This window comes from Siphateles boraxobius, unplaced genomic scaffold, assembly GCF_051911475.1.
Source record: "Siphateles boraxobius isolate OS27281-9 unplaced genomic scaffold, OSU_SipBor_1 86, whole genome shotgun sequence".
In the NCBI taxonomy this organism is placed as follows: Eukaryota; Metazoa; Chordata; class Actinopteri; order Cypriniformes; family Leuciscidae; genus Siphateles; species Siphateles boraxobius.
Genome location: NW_027509215.1, coordinates 8,808,939 through 8,823,014, shown reverse-complemented (window position 1 = coordinate 8,823,014; position 14,076 = coordinate 8,808,939). Strand labels below are relative to the sequence as shown.

General features: G+C 35.2%; 1 protein-coding gene across 6 annotated transcripts in view; it reads left to right on the top strand.

Annotated features, from left to right (window-relative positions):
* The first annotated feature begins 6,123 nt into the window (after nucleotides 1–6,123).
* ranbp3b (RAN binding protein 3b) overlaps nucleotides 6,124–14,076 on the top strand; it is a 32,195-nt gene continuing 24,242 nt past the window's right edge. For 2 of the 6 annotated variants that reach the window (XM_077221942.1, XM_077221941.1), the window contains exons 1-3: nucleotides 6,124–6,183; nucleotides 8,862–8,917; nucleotides 9,892–9,928. In XM_077221942.1, coding sequence (XP_077078057.1) covers nucleotides 6,162–6,183; nucleotides 8,862–8,917; nucleotides 9,892–9,928 — 115 coding nt within the window. In that variant the 5' untranslated portion in view covers nucleotides 6,124–6,161. Of the gene's footprint in view, nucleotides 6,184–7,816; nucleotides 7,853–8,861; nucleotides 8,918–9,891; nucleotides 9,929–14,076 lie in introns of all 6 variants that reach the window. The other 4 variants (XM_077221940.1, XM_077221943.1, XM_077221939.1 and 1 more) reach the window with 4 other exon arrangements.

Genomic DNA, 14,076 nt, shown 5'->3' with positions numbered 1-14,076 from the left:
ATAAATTACATTTTACAATATATTCACATAGAAAACAGGTATTTTAAACTGTAATAATATTTCACAATTGTCAATGCAATATTCAATACAGCCTTAATTGGTGTACTTAAGATGTACTTAATGCACTGCTGGAACGATAGCATGTTGCAGAAAAAATATTAAATGTAATTTATAAAAATAAAATCCAATCTTTTGTTTTGTTTTGTTTTTTTATTCTGTGCTATTACCTACATACCCATCCCAAAAATAATGATCAACTATTGTTTTCTAAAGGGTCTGTTTCTTAAAGTTCATAAGAAAATAGGCTCACTTTAAAAAAAATTCCCATTTGACAGAATTTGGCATAACAACAGTAAAGAGAGAGTGAAAGAGAAAAAAACAAAAAACAGTACTGGCATCTGGATCTTTCTTTTCCCGTAAGAGATCATCAGAGCACCGTCTTGAAGGATTCATGGCATGTCTAACGATAGCAAAGAGATATGTGCACAAAAAAGACCTCCAGAAAATGATGGTCTGCCGCCAACCGTACTTGTTTCTTTTCTGCCTGAAAAAACAAATATGCACTGTCCTCTGCATACCATAACAATCGTTCTCATGCTATGCCAACTTTACTGCGCTGAGGTCATTTTCTGAGAGTTTTTAGGAGAGAATATAGATGTCATCAATCATGAGCGGATCAGATTGGCTCCGGGCAGATGAAGAACTCAATCATCACTGCACAAATTCATCCATGATCTTCAGTCTCTCATAAACACTTACATTATACAGCGTCTCGTGGAGACAGAGAGATGTACGAAAAGATATTCACATTGCATAAAGGAAAGATCAAATCACCTGAGATCAAAATTCATTGTATAGCTCTATACCCATACTGTAACGACAACTATTGACTCATTTATGTCTGTTTTTATTAATCTACTACAGAAATAGGAGAAAAGTTTACACTGGCAGTCGAAAGTTTAGAATAATGAAATCATTTCAAATTGTTAAATGAGTCATTAAATCCTGACCATTTGAAGTGCATGACAAATATGAATACTGAAATATAAAGTCACATTTACCCTTAAAATGAGTCTTAAATGAATCTCTCTGAATTTCCGGCAGAATCAAGCATTGCTCAACATTACATAACGCATGCATGGGAGACATTTAATGTAAAGGTGCACCTGAGCTGATATATGTCAAATATCTGGCAGAAAACCACAGATGTGTGACATTAATGTCTTGCATGTCTCACTTAAAGTGGTAATGCCTGAAAGGCAGGAACAAGTAGCTCACATGGGGAAATAATCATTCATCTGTGAGATAAAACAATGAAGCCTTGAATTCGTTTAAATATCTGGAATGAAATGAGGTTGCAAAAGACAATGTATTACCATGGCATTAAATATACACTGTCTGGTCAAAAAAAAAAGAAAAGAAAGCTGTTTGTATTTAAACAGGGAAATGCTTAAGGGATCATTATTATGTTTCTATCATGTTATATTTTTGGCAACAGTTCTTCTAACCCTAATTGATGGAGTGTGTAGCTTTTCATTTCTTAAAGACAAATCATGATCATATTTCAGTATGACAATGTCAAGATTTCTCAGGCTCAAACTGTGAGGAGCATGAGGAATCATTTTCACACATAAATCGGCTCCTCTGAGTCCATTAAATGAAATGAAAGTCTTTGGGATGTTTTGGAGGAGATTTACAGTGTGCTGGACTCTTACATTGTCAATACAAGATCTTGACCAAAAATTTATGCACCAATTCTTCATGCTCCTCACAACCATTCTTTCACTATTGAGCATGATGAATCTTGACATTGTCATTCTGGAATATGATCATGATATGTCTTTAACAAATGAAAAGCTACACACTCCATCAATTAGAGTTAGAAGAACTGATGCCAAACATATAACATGATAGAAACATGATAATTGCGGGGGGGTTGGTTTTTTTTTTGGCCAGGCAGTGTGTATTTGTATAAAACAAGGAAATAAATGATTTTTTTTTTGTAAGTGTCTGGAGATCCCCTGTCTCATTTTACACATATCAATGGTGAAAGTGTTATTCTATATCTTTTGTGTTGCACAATTGACATGGTATTTATTAGCCATTAAACATCCTTTTACATAAGCCACGTTGTTCGTTATATTGAGCTCACAAACCAGTACTTCAAATCTAATCTTGAATTATCTAAGATCCTTTTGTTTATGGTCAAGGAACTTATCACTTCTGGGACTTAACACTCTCAGAAAAAAAGGTACAAAAGCTGTCACTGGGACAGTACCCTTCAAAAGGGTTCTAATATGTACCATTTAGGTACTAATATGTACACTTTTGGTACCAATATGTACCTTTGAGGGACTAATAAGCACTCTTTAGGTACAAAGGTGTACCTTTTGAAAAGGTACCACCACAGTGATCGCTTTTGTACCTTTTTTCCTGAGAGTATCATATCTGATACACTTTTAAAGGTGCAGTTTAGCGGCATCTAGTGGTGAGGTTACGAATTGCAACCAACAAAAGTTACGGTGGCCGACAGGAAAATATGTCATCGTCTGAGACAGCAGAGAGTAGCAGTTCAGCAATGAGGTTTCTTTACAAGGATAAATTAAGAAATTATGTTTACTTAATTATTCAGTAAAACTATGTTATTGCGAATATTATTGTTACTTGTTCATCATTGTGTCAGTGTTTTATTCGCTGAACTAAGCTTGCTTCCTTGCACGTAGAGCGACATAGTAACGAAACGTGTTTGTCCGTTTAGGGCCACCATAGAAACATGTCGGGGTATTTCAATGTAAGGGAAACCGCGGTGTGTGTAGACAGAAACTGCCCATTCTAAGGTACTATAAATATAACGGTTCATTAAGTAAGTCTTTATACACCACTGAAAACTTCTTTTTTAAGGTAGTGAGGAAACGCGCTCTGTAGCGCTGTGTGTTCGCTGTCGGCTACTCTAGAAACATGACCACACAATATGTCGACTCCATAGAAGGGGCGCCCGCGGTTATGGAGATATAAATGTGTCATTCTAAGGTAATAAAAACATAACGGTTCATTATCCAAGGTCTTTATACACCACTGAAAACATAATTATGGATCTTGTATTGCATTTCTGTCAATAGATCCTCAGAAATATTACACATTGCACCTTTAAAAAATAAAAGTTCCAAAAGAGTTTTTATTTTCAGTGATGTCATAAAGAACCATGTTTGTTCCGCCAAAGAACCGTTCAGGCAACAGTTCTTAAAGGACCATTTTAAAGGTTCTCTCTGTTCAAAACACATTTTGTGTGTGAAATGTGTCACCAACATAAGCCTGACTGTTAGAAACTTGAATCAGCTGCTCATGTTTCACTTTAAGCCTGAATGAGCCTGTGAGAAACGTGGATATTGTTCATTGACAGTTCATAACTGTGTCACTGACACATGTAATATATACGACACACACAGAATGGGTTCTAATGGTCAAATACATGAACAAAATCCCTCTTTATACTTCTTGTGTACTAAATATTTGGAATACAATGAAAATGAAAAACACGTGTTTATACACATGATGCCCTTTTTCCCCTTTCATAGAGGAATCTAAATCTTTCAATCAAGAGATTATACCTTTTTCACTTAATAATCACTCACATTTATCTTCATCTGTCGGGAGGTCTGGTTGCATGTGGTTGCATGGGTTTTGCTTGAGGGCTGTTTATATGCATTTTGAAAGAATATAGAACATTCTCCTTTCATTTATATAGAAATACTGGTGCTTACAATAATAAAAGGGAGCATGCAGTTGCTTGCCGTTTAATAGAGTTTTATGCAAAGTTTCTTGTTCAATGGTCAGTCTCATTTGAGAAGCATGATTAATTGTTGAGTATCAGAACTTGAGACCGGTCTTGAGATCATTTTTTGAAGGTCTTGGTCTTGTCTCGATTTTATTTCAAGACCACAACTGTGAGGATATCTCTATCATCGCCATTGTCTGATTTATTTGTTAACATCATTAATTTGATTGGATATAAAACTTCTTGCAATCAGTGACTCATTTCTAATTTGGTTTCTTTTGTTACTGTAGTGCCGGGGCAGAAATCAATGACAGCCCATTCTCATCCCTAGGCGTCATGAAACTGACGCCTTGGGAATCATTTTGACCATGCTTCAATATTCGACGCTTTAGGCACCCTTTAGCGTCAGTTACATGACGCGATCCTAGGGCGTCATCTTACTGACGCTTTACCTTTAACGTCAGTTAGATGACGCTATCTAATCCTAACCCTACCCCAGACCTAAACCTACCAGCGTCATCTAACTGACGCTTAGGTAAAGCGTCAGTAAGATGACGCCCTAGGATCGCGTCATGTAACTGACGCTAAAGGGTGCCTAAAGCGTCGAATATTGAAGCATGGTCAAAATTGTCATTTTAGTGACGCCTTGGGGTGAGAATGCGTTGTCAATGAGGGATTGTGGCAAAGACGTCACCAAAAATGTATACATATTCAAAATATGAAGGTCTACTTGTATAAAATCTTTTTTTTTTTTTTTTTTTTACATATGATATAATCCAGTAACAGAAGAGAGTTGTTTTCACAAATATGAGTACAACTGCAAATGTGATATTGAGTTTATACAAATGCTCAAGAAACAAAATTTTATTTTTAAAACATTATTTATGCAGCTGTAATTTGATGCACCTCTGCAACACAAAGATTAATTTTGTTGTTATTGATTACAGTGTTTTATTAATTGTAGCCTATTGATTATATGTTTATAGCAACGCAAAAACATACTGTATGTTGGCATGTTTTTACATTGCTTTAACTCATCAAAATAAGTTAAGCAATTTTCAACTTTTTTAAAATAATTTATACAAGATTCAACTCATTTTAATGTAGTTAAAGTCAGTTTAATGTAATTTAAGTTGAAATGACGTAAACATCCAAGTTGGTTGTACTTAAAACCTTTTTTTTTTTTTTTTTACAGTGTATTGATTATATAAGACATTTCTCTGGCAGTAAATGTGGATCTTTTAGATGAATTTGTGGAGGTCTGGTCTTGGTCTCGGTGGGTCTTGACTAACACTAATCAGAACTTTCCAGTTACTCTTACTGGGATTCAGGACTGAACCTGAAACATTGCAACTTATTGCATATTTAATGAAAAAATACATTTCATATCATTTAAAATTATACGTAATTTAAGTCTAAATACAAGGTGAAGTTAAGGCCAACCATCAAGTCCATCTCATCCAAACTACAGCATTGACCAACTTGGCCATCTAGTGGTCATATTGATTACTACAAAACACATAGAAATAAAAATCATAATACATTGGAATACAAAAAATAGTTTAATGAAATATATAAATTATAGGCTATGTTCATAATATAAAAATTATAATTTTATTTAGGACGTATATATATATATATATTTATTTATTTTAACATTCGATTAGCAATATTCATTATTATATTATTACTTAATATTAAGGAGCAAAAAACAGGAATAAACATAATTTAGCCTGCAACAAATAACAGTGACAAATAAAATAATAAATTATTAGGTCTTGTAATATGTTAACATTAGATAATCGTTTAATATGATTAATTATTTTTTGGTAGACATCAACAACAAGACAAAGGAATTGGTTTTACAAATAGTAAGAATGTGGTGATTTTTAACTAATAAAAATAATTAGGCACTCTAATATGTTAACATAAGATTTTTATAATAGTAATTAATATGCTATTGTTTGTAGATGCATCATGCAACAATACATTAAGGGAAATAATTGTCATATATTAAAATAATATAGGCCTAGTAGTTAAAATGTCATAATAACTTATTGCAATATGTAACATAAGATAATCGTTTCTACAAGAAAATTAGTTTTTCTTTCTACAGGCAACAAGAAAATTAATTATAAACAGTAAAATAATATCTGCTATTACAGCGATAATTTACTAGATATTATAATACTATTGACATTATAGAGAATTATTTACCTTACAATATTAGTTAAAAGTTTACATAGACAATACTAATAAAAAATATTGTAAAATTCCATATCAAATGACTAATATTCAAATGTAAATGCATTTCAAGTGCAGCTGCTCTGTGAAATAAAAGCGCACTAATACCGCGGTGCATTGTGGGTGTGCACGGAGAAGTAAAATGGCGGACTTGGCGAACGAAGGTAGGCAACCGTGTGAATCCGCAAAATGAGCAAAATAAAGCAAATAAACCGCCACCATGAGCCGTACACACCATAATAGTGTTGGTTAGATTTACACACGTGTTTTTGGCGCGTTCTGTGCTCATTAGCTGCTCTGAGTGGGAGTGTGTGTGGATGTTTAGCTCAAGTTAGCCGATGAGTGTGTTAGCTTCGCGGGCTAAACAGCGCACTGACAGAACGGTGTGTATGTTAGTTAGTGTGTTGTATAGCTAACAGACGAACCCCCGGCCTCTCGCTGTGTTTTCTCTTTTTGATTTTTAGGCGGGTGGAAACGCACGCGCTTCACCCCGATGCTCTCGCGTGCAACACATACGCGTGCACGCTCTAAAATAATGAAAACATTTATTCATGCAATGCATAATAATAAAGGTTTAATGAATGATGCTTTTTTATGTGCAGGTGATATATATATATATATATATATATATATATATATATATATATATATATAAATCATCATTTAGTATCTAGAATATGTGGCATAACTTACATGTCCCCATGTATCTAACTAAAATGCATTGTGCATAATTATGGCATCTTTTTAAACTGACATTATTAGTATGCATTTTGCTTGCAACATGTTCTATTCTAATCGTGCTTTGTACGTATGTCCCCGTTTGTTAAGTGATAATTAATTATTTAATCTTCTCTGAGACAGTCCAAATTCAGAAACGAAAGCAAATGTCTTGTGGGTGGGGTAGTGAGTTGATCATCTCGTGGTTTGTTTAAATCTGATTTGAATGCACAACCATTTTTGGACGTTATTCTGATCAATGCATCGATTATTAGTCGGAAAGCAGAGTCTGGAGAAAGTGGCGGTGGTTCGTTCATGGTCAAGCCGTCTGTCGGTGCTGCTCATGCGGCTAGTGGCGTTACCGGGGTCCGCTGTCTGTGCTAATGCAGGCCCGCCCACCCTTCTCCTGCCCCGGGGTGAAATGCAACCCCATGCACACATGATTTAGCCCCTCATGGACTCTAATGTCCTCCAGTACAGCAGCCTTGAGTGGTGAGATCACCATCGGTGTATTCCTCACCCCTTGACCTAATTACAGTAATGTGCATGGGTTTACTTACAGTGCTGAATGAGCCACCCAGAAGACTGTGATTTGTTTTGGGAAAGGCAGATGTTTACAGATGCACGTGTGTTTTGGGTATATTGCACACGTTTGTGGTTTGCAAATCATCTTCGACAGGCCTTATACTCTTCCTTACAAATATTTGTTTTATCACCCTCCAGTTTTGTTGCTGTCAACGTGCTGTAGCTAAAAATATCAGACAGTGTCAGCCTGATCATGTGTCTCTGTTTATTTACGAAGCATGACGATCATTTTAAAGCCCTTTGAATGGGCCAGAAGTGTCTAGGGTTTTATTGGTTGTCTTGAAATGAGATAAGATATAAGATAACTTGTTTGACAACACTGGTTAGAGATTGTTTGGCTCGCTGTGGCTGGTTACCAACTCCAGTTGATCAGATCCCACAGAGGCTTGTAATAGCAAGAACATACTACAGGTTGTGGTTCAAAAATGGTTGATTGATATGACTATTTCAATGCAATGGAAAACATTAACATATTTACTTTCATGCATTATGCAGATGCTTTTTTCCAAAGTGACTTACATTGCAGTGAAGGTATACATTTGCATTAATCCATGGAATCACTGGGAATCAAACCCATAACCTTGGCATTTGCTTAAATATTGAGTATGGTAATTGCTTAAATATTTTAATCACCCATATCTTAAACATAACGAACATATTAGCATCTGGTGACTCTTGCATTCATCACTTCAAAGTGGTATGACAGTTCAAACTAACTTAACATCGCTTAACAGACATTGTTTTTCTTTCATCGCTTAATGTTTATGACTTAAGTACTGTGGTATTTTCACACAGTGAAATTATCTAATCTTAAATTGCTTAGATTTCTTGACTAATAAATGTGCTTATTAGATTAAATGTGATATAATAGGTTAATTAATGTTGCTGTTGAACATAGCTGCCTTTAGTTATATTGCTGTTTTATTGCAAAAACAATAAGCTACTGGAGGCCGTATGTTACAGTGATGTAATCATGGGTAAGGAGTGTTTTTATGCATGACAATACGAATGCCTCAAACCCCCTTAACCATGGTAAAATCTGTAACAAACAGCATCAAGTGTTTTATTGATAAATCTCTATTGATTTTTTGTTGTTGTTGCTTTTAACACAATGGCAAACTATAACTTCTAATTGACCTAATGGGCATGGTTAAGTCTGATGCCAATGTCATTGATCTCAAATTCGCTTCGAGGGTTTTGTCAAAAAGCGCTTGTGTGGTTAAACATCAAGATATTACATCAAGAACAACATTTGCTTTGGATGCTATTGGTCCGTCAGTTTGTTTCATGGCCAATCCTCAAATAAACCATTTTAGGAAATGACCTATTTTGTGAAATGTGAATGATTATCTTGCATGACTTTGGATATTTTTGTGTGATGTAGGGTAACTTGGATCGATCTGAAATGTAACATTGGCACATCGTTGCTGACCTGTTTTCTTGCTTGTTTAAATTAAATTTTGGCTTGAAACTAACTTAATGTGGGAGATATCATAGATTTCCAATTCCAACTAATTTTCTTTGTTTTGTTTTTTAACAGAGAAGCCTGCCATAGCTCCTCCAGTGTTTGTATTTCAGAAGGACAAAGCACAGAAGGTTGGTTTGCTCTAATTCTTGCTCTTAAAGCAGTTTCATGTATACACAGAGAGTCTTTTCAACCACACAGTATCATCATTTCTGTGTTACAAATACTCATATTATCACAGAAGTTCTGGAATAAAGTTTATACGTAGTTCGAATATAAACACTGACTACGTTTACAAGCAGCCAATATTCAAATAACGATTGAATATTACATCGACAAGTGACTGTTAAATGTATTTGTCATTGATTCATTCATTCAAGAGATTTGTTAAAAAAAACTGATTAATCTTGTAATGAAATAACTTAATTCTTTATGAGTGAGTCATTGAATCATTCATTCAAACCGTTTTTTTTTAAATTCTGATTTTTTGATTCAGAACTGTTTTAAATGGGCTAGTCTGCAGCAATTACTATTTTACTATAAACTCTAGTAAGTTACATGTTATTTTTTTTAGTTTTCTGTTTGGAATCGTGAAATATATTTGAAAAATAGATTGTTTTCAAATTTTTTCCAGAACTGCGCAGCTCTAACATGACATATTTGTAGTTTGAACACACTTTCCATAATAGCCTGAGGATGTTATGATGGAAAATACTTAGTGGGAAGTATTTAATTTAGCTTTGAGTTTTATTGCAATAACAAAATAGACATTTTTTCAATAAACACTCAGCCGTGGCATGAAATTAGCATCTGGTACCTGCCAAATTTTAGCATTGGCAAGTAAATTCACCTACTTTTCTTGCCAGTTTGGCTGGTAGTGAGATGAATTTCAGCTGCCATCTGACTAACACAGATACAAATCAGGCTTAAAACATGATTTCCCCGAAGCATTTTAAGCAAATTAAACAAACTCAGCATTTCAACGGGATGGGTTTGGCCCTGGTGAGAAATCATTTAAAAATTAGGCTGTTTTTTCTACTGTTTCTCTGTGATGTAGTCCAGCTCTGTGTGATCAGATTAATTCATTATTTTTTGTCTGTTCCAGAGATCCGCAGATGGGTCGAGTGCAGAGGACGGAGACGGTGAGTTAAAGTTTTCGTTCAGATTCTAGTGATGCACCAAAATGTAAATCATTGCTTGACAAATTAACTTTAAACTAAATATTTTACATTTGGAACTTTTTTTTGATAACCATTATCATAGGCGCCGATTTATGTTTTCCTCCGTGGGTGCTCATGGGCGCACGCCCTTTAAAAAAAAAAAAAAAGTCGAAAAATGTTTGCATATCAGAACCGAACGAGAAGCGCAGCGCCGCGCCTGACAACTGGAGGTAGCCTATCGCACACCGGACGCGCACTTTGTCAGTTTATGGCCAGCAATATTGTAATGTTATATTTAAGGACATTATGGAATTAAGATAATGTCTGTACTATGTTATGATTGTACTGTACAATTAAATACAACCGTTGCAAAGTCTGCAGTCTGAACACTTTACCTGAGAGCGTCCAACTGAATGAATTGAGAATATCACCTGAAAATCTGATAAAGTCAGCAATTTTCATTCAAGCAGCTGATTTCTGTAAATTAATGTAAAACTAAATGTATATTGAAGCACAGGTTGTAGTCAGTATACATTAAAGACGATTTGAGACAAATACATGTACATTTAATATAAAACTATGTAAATCGCGCTCTGTGGCACGCAGGATTTTGAACAAGGTCCTATAGCCGTAGCTGGGCGCCACCGGTTTGTGTAAGTTACACTCATAGAGAATAATGTGTTCGAATTTTAAAAGACATAGCACTACGCGGCGCTGCGCTTCTCGTCCGGTGTGCAACCCCTTTTAGGAAATGGACAGCCGCCAACACGAACGCACACACCTATTTACTTGATAATAAAGCCGAAAAGTAGGCTATCTTTCAACTCAGGACCATAGCTCAGGACAGTGCCACTTCTCACAAATACAGACAGGATTGGAGATCAAAAGTTTAACTGACACGTAACCGCGATCAGAGGCGTTTTCATCCGAGAAACGCTGTGATTGGTGGATAGGATATGGAGCATGCGACTGACAGCGACATAACCAATCACAGTGTGACAGACGCTTCACATAGCACCAACTGCAATGTTTAATTTTAACTGAATGTAGCGTATTGGCAGTCTGGCACACGTGGGTGCTCGATATTTTCCGTGGGTGCTCGAGCCCCGGAGCACCCACGGTATCGGCGCCTATGCCCATTATTATGATGTGCAGAATGCCAAGCACATTTGTGCCCTACAATATATTTCATGAGATGTGGGTTAGTCTTTTACTGCAATGAGCCTACATTTGCATATAGATTGCAGCAGTGTTATTTTAGTATCATGGAGATGCTATTTTAGTTTCTAATAATATTTTTTTATTTTCTGGTTTCAACTTAATTATAAAGTTTTAGTAATATTTTTGTATATGTTTTCTGGGGCTTTGCGATTTAATAGTAATTGATTTTCGATTTCGGCTTCCAACGATTATGTAAACAAGATAGTTGAGGTAAAATGATTACTGTGCCATCCAGCGCAACTTCCTTTCCTTCACAGCCGTTCGTTTTCTCCCTAAAAACCCAAAATTAACATCCAAATAAGGAGGGTTGTAAAATGCAGTCTACTGTTGCTAAACTGTGGGACGTGTTTGATATTAACAACAGTGCTATTAAAAGCGCACTAAGCCGCAACAGAAACACTTTCCCCAGGCGGCTTTCTGTGTGTGCTAGTCGGAGCCGAACGCGGATTAGCAAATGGATTTCCGCTGCGCGCCTAAACGAGTGTACACAAAAATATCGAAAAGCCTTTTGGGAGAGTATTCATGTAAACACTGTGGCTTATGTCTTAAACATACGTACACAGTTGTGAAAGAAATGGGTGTGTAACAGTATATTGGATCCATGCATTAAAAGTGATAGCAGCCTAATAAATCTGCTGTCGTCTTTTTCATTTGCGGTTCGATTATCCTTAATGACAAAGGAAAATCACTCACTGATCTTAACTGAATAACTTAAGTAGCTTTAATAAGGATTAATCTATATTGAATGTACAGTGTTATTTTTTTGTTTTAGGCTATTATCTGAATAGCACTGTTAGTACATCCTGTAAACTAAAAACACTGTTTAAGTTGTATTTTCGTTCTGTTTGGTTGTATTTATTTGTAAGTTTTGTTTGTAATTAATTTCTTTGTTCTTATTGTATTACTGATTGTTTTATTTTCCATATGTAATAAATTTGAGGACCTACTTTTTTTTATTATCCGTAATTGTTAGGGATGCTCCGATTGATCGGACGCCGATCATGATCGGCCGATATTGGCTAAAAATAGATTGATCGGCGAACCCCAAAAGCGCCGATCAAAAAAGCCGATCACGTGACGTAAATTACTCGCGCGACTTTTTCCCACATGCATGCGTGGCGCACGGGCACACAACAGCAGAGTGGAGCTTGGCAGTGGCAACATGAGTTCTCCTTCACCGGAACGAATAGGGAGTCTCCCAACGGATTGAAGCGCGCGTCCGAGTGAAGACCGTGCACCGCGCGAGCCACAACAGAACGCGGTATCTGCGCCACTGAGCACTGCGGCAACGAGCACTTTGATCACTTGATAAAAAAAAAAATTTCAGTGCTATTTCACCTCTTATTTAACAAATGAACAAAATGAATGCTCTGAGTTAACTGGAGATGTTTTTATTTATTAGTATTGGTACATTCGTGCCGCGAGATGTTTCAAAAGTGGTGGTGGTATTTTATTTTTTTTGATCTGACGTAGTTGGTTCCTCATTCAGATTATTTTATTTAATGCCATGTCAGCATTCAAACCTATTTTCATGGCAAAAATTCAATTATAAAAATACAAATATCATATAAATACAATAAAACAAAACAAAACAAGAAGTCATTTTATACAATATATATTTTTAAATGAACATATGATAAAAAAAATCCAAAACCTTTTCAGGCATAATCTCATTAAATATGTCCTTTAATGAAGTAACTTCATAAAAGAGCATTCTGCTCAACTACATCAGATGTTCATAATAATAACAGAAAAAAACTTGCCATAGTTTTGTCCTTTTATCAGTAGCCAGTTTTGGTGTAACAAGTTGTAAATTTTGTTGCCAATTAGTAAATGTAGTGGGTGTATTAAGAGGCTACAATTTCCAAATATGCCTAAGTGTAACTTGATCCCCTCCCATTAGGCTGATCTGATGTGTGTTGGTCTGCCTGACCCCTCTTTGTTTGGAATAATTTAATGTTACTCTGCCTTATTTGGGAAAGCTGGCCTACAGTAGCCTTAAGACATCTCATTTTCTAAATACAATTAAATAAACACATTTCTACAAATGGTGCAAACTCTGCTAGATTATAGATAAAATGCTGGCCCCAAAAATGCTGATCGGAGCATCTCTAGTAATTGTGAAATTTCACAATTTTAAATTACTCATGTCGTGAGATAAGACTTTGATCATATCGCGCTCCAATAGTCGTGTTAAATAATTTCTTTCAATATTAACCAAAAATGATTTTGATTATGATTGCTGCCATAATCGAGCAGCCATACATATGTTTGACTTTTTTTGTCTATATAGTTTTTATTCATTTGTATTATTATTATTATTTTTTAAATTGTTTTAGCACATCAAGTTAAACTAAATGATAATAAGAAATCTTTCCATGGTAACTAGCTGCAATAAAATACGTTTTTATTGTACATTTCAGTTAACGTTTATTTTATTTCAAGTAACAAATAATTTCACATCCAATCTGTTTTTTTTTTTTGCTTTTGTCATAATCTTTTATTGAATCTGTTAAAGTTTCTGTAAAAAAAATTTTTTGGCCAATATTTGTCTTATTTTTAGTAGCCGAAAATGCAATGCATCCTTGGATAGAATTTTTTTTTTACTTTGGACTTTAATGCACTATAATTTGTCTCCAAAATTATCATAAAATGCCATTTCTGTTGTTCTGATGAAATAGAAAACATCAAAAACATGAAACTTCCAACAGTTGATAACAGAAACATAAGCAACATGCACATGAAATTAATCAGGTTTTTAATATTTAATGTAAACACCGCCTGATGATGTTTTGCTGGGAAATAACTTGTATATGATATGTGATGGGATGCAGACAGTAATACACTAACACAATGTCTCATGAAATATATTGTAAGATGCAGATGTGCTTGTATCATCCAACCATCAG